Source organism: Oncorhynchus mykiss, chromosome 29, assembly GCF_057628025.1.
Source record: "Oncorhynchus mykiss isolate SJ-2025 chromosome 29, ASM5762802v1, whole genome shotgun sequence".
Taxonomy (NCBI): Eukaryota; Metazoa; Chordata; class Actinopteri; order Salmoniformes; family Salmonidae; genus Oncorhynchus; species Oncorhynchus mykiss.
Window position 1 is genome coordinate 507926 of NC_143050.1, and position 14684 is coordinate 522609.

The 14684-nt window shown below is 45.7% G+C and overlaps 1 protein-coding gene across 3 annotated transcripts in view; it reads right to left on the bottom strand.

Moving 5' to 3' along the window:
* Positions 1-14684, bottom strand: part of LOC110510300 (dixin) — a 71895-nt gene that overhangs the window by 12704 nt on the left and 44507 nt on the right. For all 3 annotated transcript variants that reach the window (XM_036967768.2, XM_036967767.2, XM_090226283.1), the window contains exons 10-14: positions 9605-9655; positions 7688-7792; positions 2792-2845; positions 2328-2399; positions 2114-2224 (exon numbers count right to left, since the gene is read on the bottom strand). In XM_036967768.2, coding sequence (XP_036823663.2) covers positions 2114-2224; positions 2328-2399; positions 2792-2845; positions 7688-7792; positions 9605-9655 — 393 coding nt within the window. The remainder of the gene's footprint in view (positions 1-2113; positions 2225-2327; positions 2400-2791; positions 2846-7687; positions 7793-9604; positions 9656-14684) is intronic.

Below are 14684 nucleotides of genomic sequence, written 5' to 3' on the forward strand. Positions count from 1 at the left end.
GTCAGTAGATGTGGTCAGTAGTTGGGTGGTTGAGGTTCAGTAGTTGTGGTCAATATTTGTGTCGTTGTGGTCAGTGGTTGTGGTCAGTAGCTAGTTGTGGTCAGTATTTGTGTCATTGTGGTCAGTAGCTAGCTATGGTCAGTAGTTTTGTGGTTGTGATCAGTAGTTGTGGTCAGTAGCTATTTATGGTCAGTAGTTATAGTCAGTAGTTGTGGTCAGTAGCTATTTATGGTCAGTAGTTATAGTCAGTAGTTGTGGTCAGTAGCTATTTATGGTCAGTAGTTATAGTCAGTAGTTGTGGTCAGTAGCTATTTATGGTCAGTGGTTGTGGTCATTAGCTAGTTATGGTCAGCTGTTGTGGTCATTAGCTAGTTATGGTCAGCGGTTGTGGTCATTAGCTAGTTATGGTCAGTGGTTGTGGTCAATATTTATGTCATTGTGGTCAGTAGTTGTGGTCAGTAGCTTGTTGTGGTCAGTATTTGTGTCGTTGTGGTCAGTAGCTAGTTGTGGTCAGTCGATAGTTGTTGTCAGTATTCGTGTTGTTGTGGTCAGTAGTTGTGTCAATGTGGTCAGTAGCTAGTTGTGGTCAGTCTGTGGCGTTGTGGTCAGTATGTGTGGTCGCTAGATGTGGTCAGTAGCTAGTTGTTGTCAGTAGTCGTTGTAGCTCGATGTGGTCAGTAGCTAGTTGTGGTCAGTATTCGTGTCGTTGTGGTCACTAGATGTGGTCAGTAGCTAGTTGTGGTCAGTAGTTTTGTGGTTGTGATCAGTAGTTGTGGTTCAGTAGTTGTGTCGCTGTGGTCAGTAGTTGTGTGGTTGTGGTCAGTAGTTGTGGTCAGTGTCTAAACTAAAGTTGTTGCGTGTGAAAACTGAAAGATGAGAAGTGATCGGGTGAAATATGAAGCGGGTGAATGGAGACAGCTTCACTCTACCCAATCAAAGCAGCAAGATCAACATACAGCCAGCCCTTCTCCATTTGTGCTATATAAATACTGAACTATGATCCACAAAACGTATTTTCTAGATTCATGAGTGTTGTTAGACAAAGCAAGGAAAGTGAACTTTAAATGTGATGTACAGTAGATTCATTGAAATTTGCAGCTGTTGTTGGTAAGTAAATGAATCTGCTGACTTCTGACATGACTTACTGCATATTTAATGAAAGCAGTTGATGGGTTACTAAAACAGCTCTACCTCACATTTGAAAAGCAGAGAAGTAAAGGAACATTTCATACCCTATACGTTTTTCTCTGACTTGTTGGGGGAGTGGTCAAAACGGCAGTTGTTTTGAAAAAGTGCCAGGAAAATATGTTAATGTGGTTACTACAACTGCTGCGTCATTAGATTGTTCCGACAACAGATTTCAGTAGTAGAGAAGTAGGCGGAAATGTCATACCATCTAACTTTTTGGGAAAGTAGTAAAAATGTCAGATTATAAAAAGTTCCCGAAAATGTTGTTGATGCGGTTACTAAAACAGCTATAACGATGGATCGGTACCAGATAATAATTTGAATTGCAAGGAAGTAGACCAAGTTATCATATCATCTAACTTGTCTAAATTGTTGGAAAAGTGGTGAAAGTTGCTGATTTGTGTCAAAAGTTGCATTGTTGCATTTACAGTCAATGGAATGTTGGAAGTGATGACATCACAATGGGACCTTTAGAATGTTGAGGAAATGCCATGAAATGGACGGAGGACGCAAAGTTTAACAGTTTAAAAAGTAGACAAGATATGAAAATGTCAATCCAGACCAGTTTACACAAATATAAAAGTCTGAACTGCGTTTCCAGCTTAAAAGTGTAATAGGAGTTCAGTGCTGAAGAAGAAGAATTATGTCCAAGTTTTTCTACTTCCATAAAACTGCCAGCAGTGTTCCCAATATTTTTTCTGTGAGAATCACTATTGGCTTTTCACTTGAAGGCATTAGATCGGGGATCGGCAACTGGCGGCCCCTTTTGTAGGCCCCCAGATCAATCAAATCTATTATTGGCCTCTTTTTTTTGCCATTGAAGGCAGCTTAAAAAAAAACTCAGTGGCTAAACTCTCCAAGGTAGCCTCAAAAGTAGCTGCATTTGTTGCTAGGCTCTTTTCTAAATAAAAGCCAGTAGACTTACCCCAGAGGGAAGGGGTGTGGCCGTGAGGTGGGGCGGGGCCTGGTCACCATGACGACTCATCATCTCCTGCAACATGTTGTCTTTACACTCCAGCTCTCTCTGCAAGCCAGCCTGTACACACATATGCAAACACACATGATGTATATGTAAAACTGAAAAAAAGAACAAAGATCTGTGGTGTAGTGTCTGCCTGTCTGTGTGTCTGTGGTACTACCTTCTGCAGCTGGCCATCCTCCAGTTTGTGTTTGTGCTGCTGCAGCAGTCGGTCCTTCTGTCCAAGTTCCTTCTACATACAGACACACACACACATAAATGGAACATCCTGCTCCCCTGTACAGTTCCAGACTGTAGACATCAGAGAAAGAGAACCTACTCCCCTGTACAGTTCCAGACTGTAGACCTCAGAGAGAGAGAGAACCTACTCCCCTGTACAGTTCCAGACTGTAGACCTCAGATAGAGATCCTACTCCCCTGTACAGTTCCAGACTGTAGACCTGAGAGAGAACCTACTACCCTATACAGTTCTAGGCTGTAGACCTCAGATAGAGAGAGAAACTACTCCCCTATACAGTTCCAGACTGTAGACCTCAGAGAGAGAGAGATCCTACTCCTCTGTACAGTCCCAGACTGAGAACCTCAGAGAGAGAGAGAGAGAGAGAGAGAGGATGTGTGTCTTACCTTGCACTCACTCAGCAACCTGCTCCTCTCATCCAACTTCCTCTGTAGCTCCGCCTATGACACAACCGACTGGGTCAATATGGATGGGAGTGTGTGTGTATGTGTGTGTGTGTGTGTAGAAGGAACTTAATAGCCACTGCGGTGAGATAGGTAGTCCCACTATCAGTGTATTGTCAGACCTCCTCGTTGACCTGATAGCCAGAACACATCCATTAACATTCTTGTGTAAGAGGAAGTTGGTTTGATGTTGATGATGGTTGGGAAGTAACGGATTACATGTCATCTGATTACCAAAAAAACGGTAACCAGTTACATTAACAGCTAAAATATTGTAATCAAGTTAACGTTTATTGGCCACGTTCACAGGATACAGCAGGTGTAAAACAGTACAGTGACATTGTTACCTTGAGACCTCTTTCCCACAATGCAGTGATAATAAACACAGATAATAATAGAAAATAGAAGGAAACATTTAATTAAAATAAAAAACAAGAACTACAACGCGAATTTGAAACATAGGAATGCAAGTATATATAGGTCAAGGTATTTGTCGTCTGAAGAAGAGGAATCATCGGACCAAAGCGCAGCTTGGTAAGTGTTCATGCTTTCTTTATTAAAACTGAACACGATAACAAAATAACAAAGGGAATAACCAAAACAGTCCTGAAAGGTGCAAAACACTAAACAGAAATTAACTACCCACACAAAACCATGTGGGGAAAAGCTACTTAAGTATGGTTCCCAATCAGAGACAATGATAGACAGCTGTCCCTGATTGAGAACCATACCCGGTGAAAACAAAGAAATACAACACCCTGACCAAACCAAAATAGAGACATAAAAAACTCTAAGGTCAGGGTGTGACAGTACCCCCCCCCCCCCCCAATGGTGCGGACTCCAAAACCTGAACCTATAGGGGATACTCTGGGTGGGCATTTCTGACCCCGCTCCACCTCTGGCTTGGCCCACTTAGGTGGCGCCTCTAGAGCGAGAACCCTCGCCGCCGACCCCGGACCCTTGTAGAGAGCTCTGGACTGAAGGGACCCTCGTGGTAAGCTCCGGACTGAAGGGACCCTCGTGGTAAGCTCCGGACTGAAGGGCGCCTCTGGAAGCTCCGGACTGAAGGGCGCCTCTGGAAGCTCCGGACTGGAGGGCGCCTCTGGGAGCTCCGGACTGGAGGGCGCCTCTGGAAGCTCCGGACTGGAGGGCGCCTCTGGAAGCTCCGGACTGGAGGGCACCTCTGGAAGCTCCGGACTGGAGGGCGCCTCTGGAAGCTCCGGACTGGAGGGCGCCTCTGGAAGCTCCGGACTGGAGGGCGCCTCTGGAAGCTCCGGACTGGAGGGCGCCTCTGGAAGCTCCGGACTGGAGGGCGCCTCTGGAAGCTCCGGACTGGAGGGCGCCTCTGGAAGCTCCGGACTGGAGGGCGCCTCTGAAAGTTCCGGACTGGAGGGCGCCTCTGGAAGCTCCGGACTGGAGGGCGCCTCTGGAAGCTCTGGACTGGAGGGCGACTCTGGAGGGAGGAGACGCAGAGACAGCCTGGTGCGTGGGGCTGCTACAGGGGAGACCTACAGGAGGCCTGGTGCGTAGAGGAGGCACCGGACGAACCGGGCTGTGGCGGAGCACTGGAGCTCTGGGGCGCAGCCTTGGACACCACTCATCCAGGCTGGATGACCACTTTAGCCCGGCCCCTCCAGAGTGCAGGCATAGGTCGAACCGGGCTGGGGAGATACACGGGATACCTGGTTCTGGGAACAGGCACAGGACTCACCAGGCTGGGGAGACATACAGGAGGCCTCTTCCTTGGCCGAGGCACCGGATACACTGGGCCGTGGAGGTGCACTGGCGGTCTCGAGCACAGAGCAGGCACCACCCGTTCTGGTACCGGGACGCTGGCACCGAGCACACCGGCTTGTGAATGCTCCGCCTCGACACCGTGAGCATCACCCTATAGCACGGGGCCTGACCAGTCACATGTTCGCTACGGTAAGCACGGGGAGTGGGCTCAGGTCTCCAACCTGACTCTGCCACACTCCTCGTGTGCACACCCAAAAAATGTTTGAGGCTGCCTCTCGGGCTTCCTTGCCTCTCTTGACAACAAGGTAGACAAAATCTGAGCAAGGGTTGCCTTCCAGAGTGACATCAGAGATTGTAACGTTCTTCGTTTCACGGAAGCGTGGCTCACTCGAGACACGCTATCGGAGTCGGTACAGCCACCTGGTTTCTTCACACATCGTGCAGACAGAAACAAACATATTTCTGGTAAGAGGAGGGGCGGGGGGGTATGCCTTATGATTAACGAGTTGTGGTGTGATCATAACATACAGGAACTCAAGTCCTTTTGCTCACCTGACCTAGAATTCCTTACAATCAAATGTTGACCGCATTATCTACCAAGAGAATTCTCTTCGATTATAATCATAGCCATATATATCCCCCCCAAGCAGACACATCGATGGCCCTGAACGAACTTTATTTGACTCTATGTAAACTGTAAACCACATATCCTGAGGCTGCATTCATTGTAGCTGGGGATTTTAACAAGGCTAATCTGAAAACAAGACTCCCTAAATGTATTAGCATATCGATTGTGCTACCAGGGCTGGTAAAACCCTGGATCATTGTTCCGTGACGCATACAAAGCCCTGCCCCGCCCTCCTTTCGGAAAATCTGACCATGACTCCATTTTGTTGCTCCCAGCCTATAGACAGAAACTAAAACAGGAAACGCCCATGCTCAGATCTGCTCAACGCTGGTCCGACCAATCTGATTCCACGCTTCAAGATTGCTTCAATCACGTGGATTGGGATATGTTCCGCATAGTGGCAAACAATAACATTGATGAATACGCTGATTCGGTGAGAAAGTTTATTAGCAAGTGCAATGGTGATGTTGTACCCACAGCAACTATTAAAACATTCCCCAACCAGAAACCGTGGATTGATGGCAGCATTCGTGCAAAACTGAAAGCGTGAACCACTGCTTTAAATCAGGGCAAGGCGACCGGAAACATGACCAAATATAAACAGTGTAGCTATTCCCTCCGCAAGGCAATCAAACAAGCTACGCGTCAGTATAGAGACAAAGTAGAGCCAAAATTCAACGGCTCAGACACGAGAGGTATGTGGCAGGGTCTACAGTCAATCACAGACTACAAAAAGAAAACCTGCCCCGTCGCTGACCACGATGTCCTGCTCCCAGACAAACTAAACAACTTCTTTGCTAGCTTTGAGGTCAATACAGTGCCAACGACACGACCCGCTACCAAAACCTGAGAGCTCTCCTTCACCGCAGCCAACGTGAGTAAAGCATTTAAACGTGCTAACCCTCGCAAGGCTGCCGGCCCTGTAAGGGAGGTTTTGTAAGGTATGCTTGCTTGTGGGTTGTAGCAGTAACAGTGGTTTAGGTCTTTATCACCCCCTAGTGGCGAAGGAGACATGATGATAAAAGTTAGGCATCACAGAAATAAAAAAATCACAGGCAACAAGAAAAGCAGCCTATGGATGCATGGCTTCCTGCTTGTTTATAGCCTCATACAGTTGGTTAGTGCCAGCTTGTTGTGGTTGTCCTGAGGTGGAATATATACAGCAGATGAAAACTCTCTCGGAGGTAGAAGGGTTGGCATTTGACCATTAGGTATTCCAAGATGGGTGAACAATAGGTTGAGAAGTCTGCACAGCATCTGTTGTTGATGAAGAGACATACTCTTCCCCCTCTGGAATCCCTGAATCCAATGACCCGTCTGCTCAGGTGAATAGAGAATCCATCGAGTTGGATAGCCATCTTGTCCGAAAGCCATGTTTCAGAAAAACAAATCATATTGCAGTTACGAGAGTCCCGTTGATAGGAGGTCATCCCATCTTATTTTCAAATGATTGGCCAATAGAATGGAGGGAAGTGGTGGCCAGTTTTCCATTTGCTTTAGTCTCAACAGGACGCCTGATCTCTTGCCTCTTTTTTGCAGGCGTTCCCTCTTGGGCGTTCCCTCTTGGGGGTTCCCTCTTGGGCGTTCCCTCTTGGGCGTTCCCTCTTGGGCGTTCCCTCTTGGGCGTTCACTCTTGGGCGTTCCCTCTTGGGGGTTCCCTCTTGGGGGTTCCCTCTTGGGCGTTCCCTCTTGGGTAGCCCGTAGATTGGCTCGGAGGTACACAAAGAGCCCAGGGCGGATGAGTCAAAGCCAAAGCCGAAATTCAGGTTAGTAACTGCCGATCTAATGTTCAAAAGTTTTTGTTGATCGTAAGAAATGATTGCGAATACATTTAGTGAAAATATGAGATTACAGTTACCTCTTTGATTACTTTTTCATTCATAAAGGGTGTTTCTCTATGATATGATATTCAGAATTGAAAAAAGGTGTAAGTTTAAGTTTGTTCAACCACTATGATGACACACCAAATGCATTTGGATGAATCCTTTTTGTCTTCTTCTACAAAAGGGAAATTAATCCAAAAGTAACTGATGTTATCAGATGACCTTACTGAGTTTGGTTAAGGACGCAAGAGGGAGGTTAACATTTTTTAAGTCTGTTGCTCTTTTGACCTCTACATGGAGCAGACCTGTGCTGACAATTTAGTAAAATACCAGCCCCTCGTGTCATGTCGGGACAGCCCTGTTTATCACTGCAAACTTGGAGCGCTGGTATTTGGAAGTCTCTGCCATGTACATAGTATGTGGCCTTCAGATTGCAGGTCTAAAACCAAGGCAAAGCAACGAGCGAGGTACTGTTCCGTGTTAGCCGTCATGGGCAGCCTAGCTGTATGGAGAAGGTGCTTTCTGTATCCATGAGAGTCCATATATCCATGACTATGAAATGCTTGAATTATTCTCACCTGTAATGTGATTTGTTGATTCAAATAAAGTTTTTAGCAGCGTGAGTGAGTGTGCGGTATGTGTGTGTCATACGTTGAGGCTGGTGAGTTGGTCCTGGGTCATGCTGGCTCTGAGCTGCTCCTGTTTTAGCTGCAACATACACTCCTCCTGGGCAAACAATCTTTGCTGCTGTGCCTCCTATATATACATACATACATATATATACACACACACACAGAGAGCACACACACACACAGAGAGAGAGAGAGAGAGAGAGAGAGAGAGAGAGAGAGAGCGAGAGAGAGAGAGAGACACAGAGAGAGAGAGACAGAGAGAGAGAGAGACACAGAGAGAGAGAGAGAGAGAGAGAGAGAGAGAGAGAGAGAGAGACACAGAGAGAGAGAGAGAGAGAGAGAGACAGAGAGAGAGACACAGAGAGAGAGAGAGAGAGAGAGAGAGAGAGAGAGACACAGAGAGAGAGAGAGAGAGAGAGAGAGAGAGAGAGAGAGAGAGACACAGAGAGAGAGAGAGAGAGAGAGAGAGAGAGAGAGAGAGAGAGAGAGAGAGACACAGAGAGAGAGAGACACAGAGAGAGAGAGACACAGAGAGAGAGAGAGAGAGAGAGAGAGAGAGAGAGAGAGAGAGAGGAGAGACAGAGAGAGAGAGAGACACAGAGAGAGAGAGAGAGAGAGACACAGAGAGAGAGAGAGAGAGAGAGAGAGAGAGAGAGAGAGAGAGAGAGAGAGAGAGAGAGAGAGAGAGACACAGAGAGAGAGAGAGACACAGGAGCCTTGTTTGTTTACTATTTTCTACATTGTAGAATAATAGTGTAACATCAAAACTTTATAAAAAACAATGTTCTGGTTCATTTCTAGCTTGTTAGCTGGCTAGCGTTAAGTTAGCTGGCTAGCGTTAAGTTAGCTAGCGCTAGCGTTAAGTTAGCTGGCTAGCGTTAGCTAGCTGGCTAGCGTTAAGTTAGCTGGCTAGCGTTAAGTTAGCTGGCTAGCGTTAAGTTAGCTGGCTAGCGTTAGGCTCACTGGCTAGCGTTAAGTTAGCTGGCTAGCGTTAAGTTAGCTGGCTAGCGTTAAGCTTGCACTGGCTAGCGTTAAGTTAGCTGGCTAGCGTCAAGCTAGCTGGCTAGCGTTAAGTTAGCTGGCTAGCCAGTTCAAATAATGACCATATCATATACAGAGCCTTGCAAAAGTATTCACCCCGTTTTCCCTATTTTGTTGCATTACAACCTGGAATTTAAAGAACACCCTCTGTGTAACTCTTTATCCACAATATAGCAGGGGGTGTAAAGCCATAACACCTATGTTTTCTATCAGCAGACTATGATCGATAATGTCAAAAGCTGCACTGAAGTCTAACAAGACTGCACCCACAATCATTTTATCATCAATTTCTCTCAGCCAATCACCAGTAATTTGTGTAAGTGCCGTGTTTACAGTAAAATAGTATTGTACCTGGTCAAACACTATTTTCCAGAAGTTTACTAAGGGTTGGTAACAGGCTGATTGGTCGGCTATTTGGGCTCAAAGGAGGCTTTACTATTCTTAGGTAGAAGAATGACTTTAGCTTCCCTCCAGGCCTGAGGGAACACACTTTCTAGTAGGCTTAGATTAAAGATATGGAGAATAGGAGTGGCAATATCATCTGCTGTAATCCTCAGTAATTTTCCAAGTTGTAAGACTCCGGTGGCTTGTCATTGTTGATAGACAATCATTTGTTCATTATTTCCACTTTACGGAATTCAAAATGACAATTCTTGTCTTTCGGAATTTGATCAGCTAAACTTGGATGTGTAGTGTCAGCGCTTGTTGCTGGCATGTCATGCCTAAATTTGCTAATCTTGCCAATGAAAAAATCATTAAAGTAATTGGCAATATCAGTAGGTTTTGTGATGAATGAGCCATCTTACTCAATAAATGAGTTTGCCTTTTTTGCCCAGAATTTCATGGTAACCTCCAGTCAAGGTTTGAATATTGGTAAGCTGTGTGTTAGACTCACCTTGACTCCACGCAGGTTCCGTACCTCCTGTTTACAACGCAACAGCTCTCTCTGTAACAACACAACCATCACACACACACATTTTAGTCATTTAACTTCCAGTTAGTGCATTCATCTTAAGGTAGCTAGTTGAGATTACCATATGTCATAGTCAGTACATTCATCCCCATATAGCCAGGTGGGAGAACCACATATCACAGTCATAGTTAGTACATTCATCTTAAGGTAGCTAGGTGGGACAACCACATATCACAACCATAGTAAGTACAATTTTCCTCAATAAACAATTTATCAAAGTCAGTGCTAGTAGACAAAGGCAAGTTTTTCTGGTGGGGGGGAAAAAGACAGCATTTTTCTACAGCTGGCCCTGCTTTCCACCTGGCTACCCCTACCCCGGTCAACTGCCCTGCTTTCCACCTGGCTACCCCTACCCCGGTCAACTGCCCTGCTTTCCACCTGGCTACCCCTACCCCGGTCAACTGCCCTGCTTTCCACCTGGCTACCCCTACCCCGGTCAACTGCCCTGCTTTCCACCTGGCTACCCCTACCCCGGTCAACTGCCCTGCTTTCCACCTGGCTACCCCTACCCCGGTCAACTGCCCTGCTTTCCACCTGGCTACCCCTACCCCGGTCAACTGCCCTGCTTTCCACCTGGCTACCCCTACCCCGGTCAACTGCCCTGCTTTCCACCTGGCTACCCCTACCCCGGTCAACTGCCCTGCTTTCCACCTGGCTACCCCTACCCCGGTCAACTGCCCTGCTTTCCACCTGGCTACCCCTACCCCGGTCAACTGCCCTGCTTTCCACCTGGCTACCCCTACCCCGGTCAACTGCCCTGCTTTCCACCTGGCTACCCCTACCCCGGTCAACTGCCCTGCTTTCCACCTGGCTACCCCTACCCCGGTCAACTGCCCTGCTTTCCACCTGGCTACCCCTACCCCGGTCAACTGCCCTGCTTTCCACCTGGCTACCCCTACCCCGGTCAACTGCCCTGCTTTCCACCTGGCTACCCCTACCCCGGTCAACTGCCCTGCTTTCCACCTGGCTACCCCTACCCCGGTCAACTGCCCTGCTTTCCACCTGGCTACCCCTACCCCGGTCAACTGCCCTGCTTTCCACCTGGCTACCCCTACCCCGGTCAACTGCCCTGCTTTCCACCTGGCTACCCCTACCCCGGTCAACTGCCCTGCTTTCCACCTGGCTACCCCTACCCCGGTCAACTGCCCTGCACCCCCCACAGCAACCTGCCCAAGCCTCCCCCATTTCTCCTTCACCCAAATCCAGATAACTGATGTTCTGAAAGAGCTGCAAAATCTGGACCCCTACAAATCAGCCGGGCTAGACAGTCTGGACACTCTCTTTCTAAAATCATACTCAAAAAATGTTTGCAGCCCTTATTACTAGCCTGTTCAACCTCTCATTCGTATTGTCTGAGATCCCCTAAGATTGGAAAGCTGCCGCGGTCATCCCCCTCTTCAAAGGGGGAGACACTCTATATCTAGGCCGCAGTTGTAAATGAGAGTTTGTTCTCAACTAGCCTACCTGGTGAAATAAAGGTGACAATGAAAAAACACAATGGAGTCGTTCCACGCCATGACACCCACTATCTCAGATTGGTTCTGGAGTTACATTCCTCAATCATTATATTGTTCAAATGTAACGTCATCTCAGATAAATTAGGAACACTGATTTCACCCAAATTGACCAATTTAATTTATAAGATTCAAATAATTGTCAATAAAAATAGAACCCAACATCCGGTTTGGACCAAACTTATTCCTACCAATAAGTAAGACATAAGGAATCCAAAACAATGGTTAGAAGCCACCCACGGACCCCTCACCCCGCATGCCAATCCCACACTAACAAATCAAATTAAATGTGTTTGTCACATGCTTGATAAACAACAGGTGTAGACTAACAGGGAAATGCTTGGTAACAACAGGTGTAGACTATCAGTGAAATGCTTGGTAAACAACATGTGTAGACTAACAGTGAAATGCTTGGTAAACAACAGGTGTAGACTAACAACAACAGGTGTAGACTAACAGTGAAATGCTTTGTAAACAACAGGTGTAGACTAACAACAACAGGTGTAGACTAACAGTGAAATGCTTGGTAAACAACAGGTGTAGACTAACAACAACAGGTGTAGACTAACAGTGAAATGCTTGGTAAACAACAGGTGTAGACTAACAACATCAGGTGTAGACTAACAGTGAAATGCTTGGTAACAACAGGTGTAGACTAACAGTGAAATGCTTGGTAAACAACAGGTGTAGACTAACAACAACAGGTGTAGACTAACAGTGAAATGCTTGGTAAACAACATGTGTAGACTAACAACAACATGTGTAGACTAACAGGGAAATGCTTGGTAAACAACAGGTGTAGACTAACAGTGAAATGCTTGGTGAACAACATGTGTAGACTAACAACAACAGGTGTAGACTAACAGTGAAATGCTTGGTAAACAACAGGTGTAGACTAACAGGGAAATGCTTGGTAACAACAGGTGTAGACTAACAGGGAAATGCTTGGTAAACAACAGGTGTAGACTAACAGTGAAATGCTTGGTAAACAACAGGTGTAGACTAACAGGGAAATGCTTGGTAAACAACATGTGTAGACTAACAGGGAAATGCTTGGTAAACAACAGGTGTAGACTAACAGGGAAATGCTTGGTAAACAACATGTGTAGACTAACAACAACAGGTGTAGACTAACAGTGAAATGCTTGGTAAACAACAGGTGTAGACTAACAGGGAAATGCTTGGTAAACAACATGTGTAGACTAACAGGGAAATGCTTGGTAAACAACAGGTGTAGACTAACAGGGAAATGCTTGGTAACAACAGGTGTAGACTAACAGGGAAATGCTTGGTAACAACAGGTGTAGACTAACAACAACAGGTGTAGACTAACAGGGAAATGCTTGTTAAACAACAGGTGTAGACTAACAGTGACATAATAACAGAAAAATAGTAACATAATACACAATGAGTAATGATAACAGGGATAATAACATGGCTATATACAGGGAATACCAGGTAATAACATGGTTATATCCAGGGGGTACCAGGTAATAACATGGCTATATACAGGGAGTAGCAGGTAATAACATGGCTATATACAGGGAGTACCAGGTAATAACATGGTTATATACAGGGAGGTAATAACATGGCTATATACAGGGAGTACCAGGTAATAACATGGATATATACAGGGAGGTAATCACATGGTTATATACAGGGAGTACCAGGTAATAACATGAATATATACAGGGAGGTAATCACATGGTTATATACAGGGAGTACCAGGTAATACCATGGCTATATACAGGGAGTACCAGGTAATACCATGGCTATATACAGGGAATAACAGGTAATAACAAGGCTATATACAGGGAGTACCAGGTAATAACATGGCTAAATACAGAGAGTACCAGGTAATAACATGGCTATATACAAGAAGTACCAGGTAATAACATGGCTAAATACAGGGAGTACCAGGTAATAACATGGCTATATACAGGGAGTACCAGGTAGTAACATGGATATATACATGGGTACAAGGTAATAACATATATTGTTCTGTTAAAGACCTGACTGGGTCCAACACCCCACAGTATGACTTGTTATATAAAGACCTGACTGGGTCCAACACCCCACAGTATGACTTGTTATATTGTTATATAAAGACCTGACTGGGTCCAACACCCCACAGTATGACTTGTTATATAAAGACCTGACTGGGTCCAACACCCCACAGTATGACATGTTATATTGTTATATAAAGACCTGACTGGGTCCAGCACCCCACAGTATGACTTGTTATATAAAGACCTGACTGGGTCCAGCACCCCACAGTATGACTTGTTATATAAAGACTGGGTCCAACACCCTACAGTATGACTTGTTATATAAAGACCTGACTGGGTCCAACACCCCACAGTATGACTTGTTATATAAAGACCTGACTGGGTCTAACACCCCACAGTATGACTTGTTATATAAAGACCTGACTGGGTCCAACACCCCACAGTATGACTTGTTATATAAAGACCTGACTGGGTCCAGCACCCCACAGTATGACTTGTTATATAAAGACCTGACTGGGTCCAACACCCCACAGTATGACTTGTTATATAAAGACCTGACTGGGTTCAACACCCCACAGTATGACTTGTTATATAAAGACCTGACTGGGTCCAGCACCCCACAGTATGACTTGTTAGATAAAGACCTGACTGGGTTCAACACCCCACAGTATGACTTATTATATAAAGACCTGACTGGGTCCAACACCCCACAGTATGACTTGTTATATAAAGACCTGACTGGGTCCAACACCCCACAGTATGACTTGTTATATAAAGACCTGACTGGGTTCAACACCCCACAGTATGACTTATTATATAAAGACCTGACTGGGTCCAACACCCCACAGTATGACTTGTTATATTGTTATATAAAGACCTGACTGGGTCCAACACCCCACAGTATGACTTGTTATATAAAGACCTGACTGGGTTCAACACCCCACAGTATGACTTGTTATATAAAGACCTGACTGGGTCCAGCACCCCACAGTATGACTTGTTATATAAAGACCTGACTGGGTTCAACACCCCACAGTATGACTTGTTATATAAAGACCTGACTGGGTCCAACACCCCACAGTATGACTTGTTATATAAAGACCTGACTGGGTCCAACACCCCACAGTATGACTTGTTATATAAAGACCTGACTGGGTTCAACACCCTACAGTATGACTTGTTATATAAAGACCTGACTGGGTTCAACACCCCACAGTATGACTTGTTATATAAAGACCTGACTGGGTTCAACACCCTACAGTATGACTTGTTATATTGTTATATAAAGACCTGACTGGGTCCAACACCCCACAGTATGACTTGTTATATAAAGACCTGACAGGGTTCAACACCCTACAGTATGACTAGTTATATAAAGACCTGACTGGGTTCAACACCCCACAGTATGACTTGTTATATAAAGACCTGACTGGGTTCAACACCCCACAGTATGACTTGTTATATAAAGACCTGACTGGG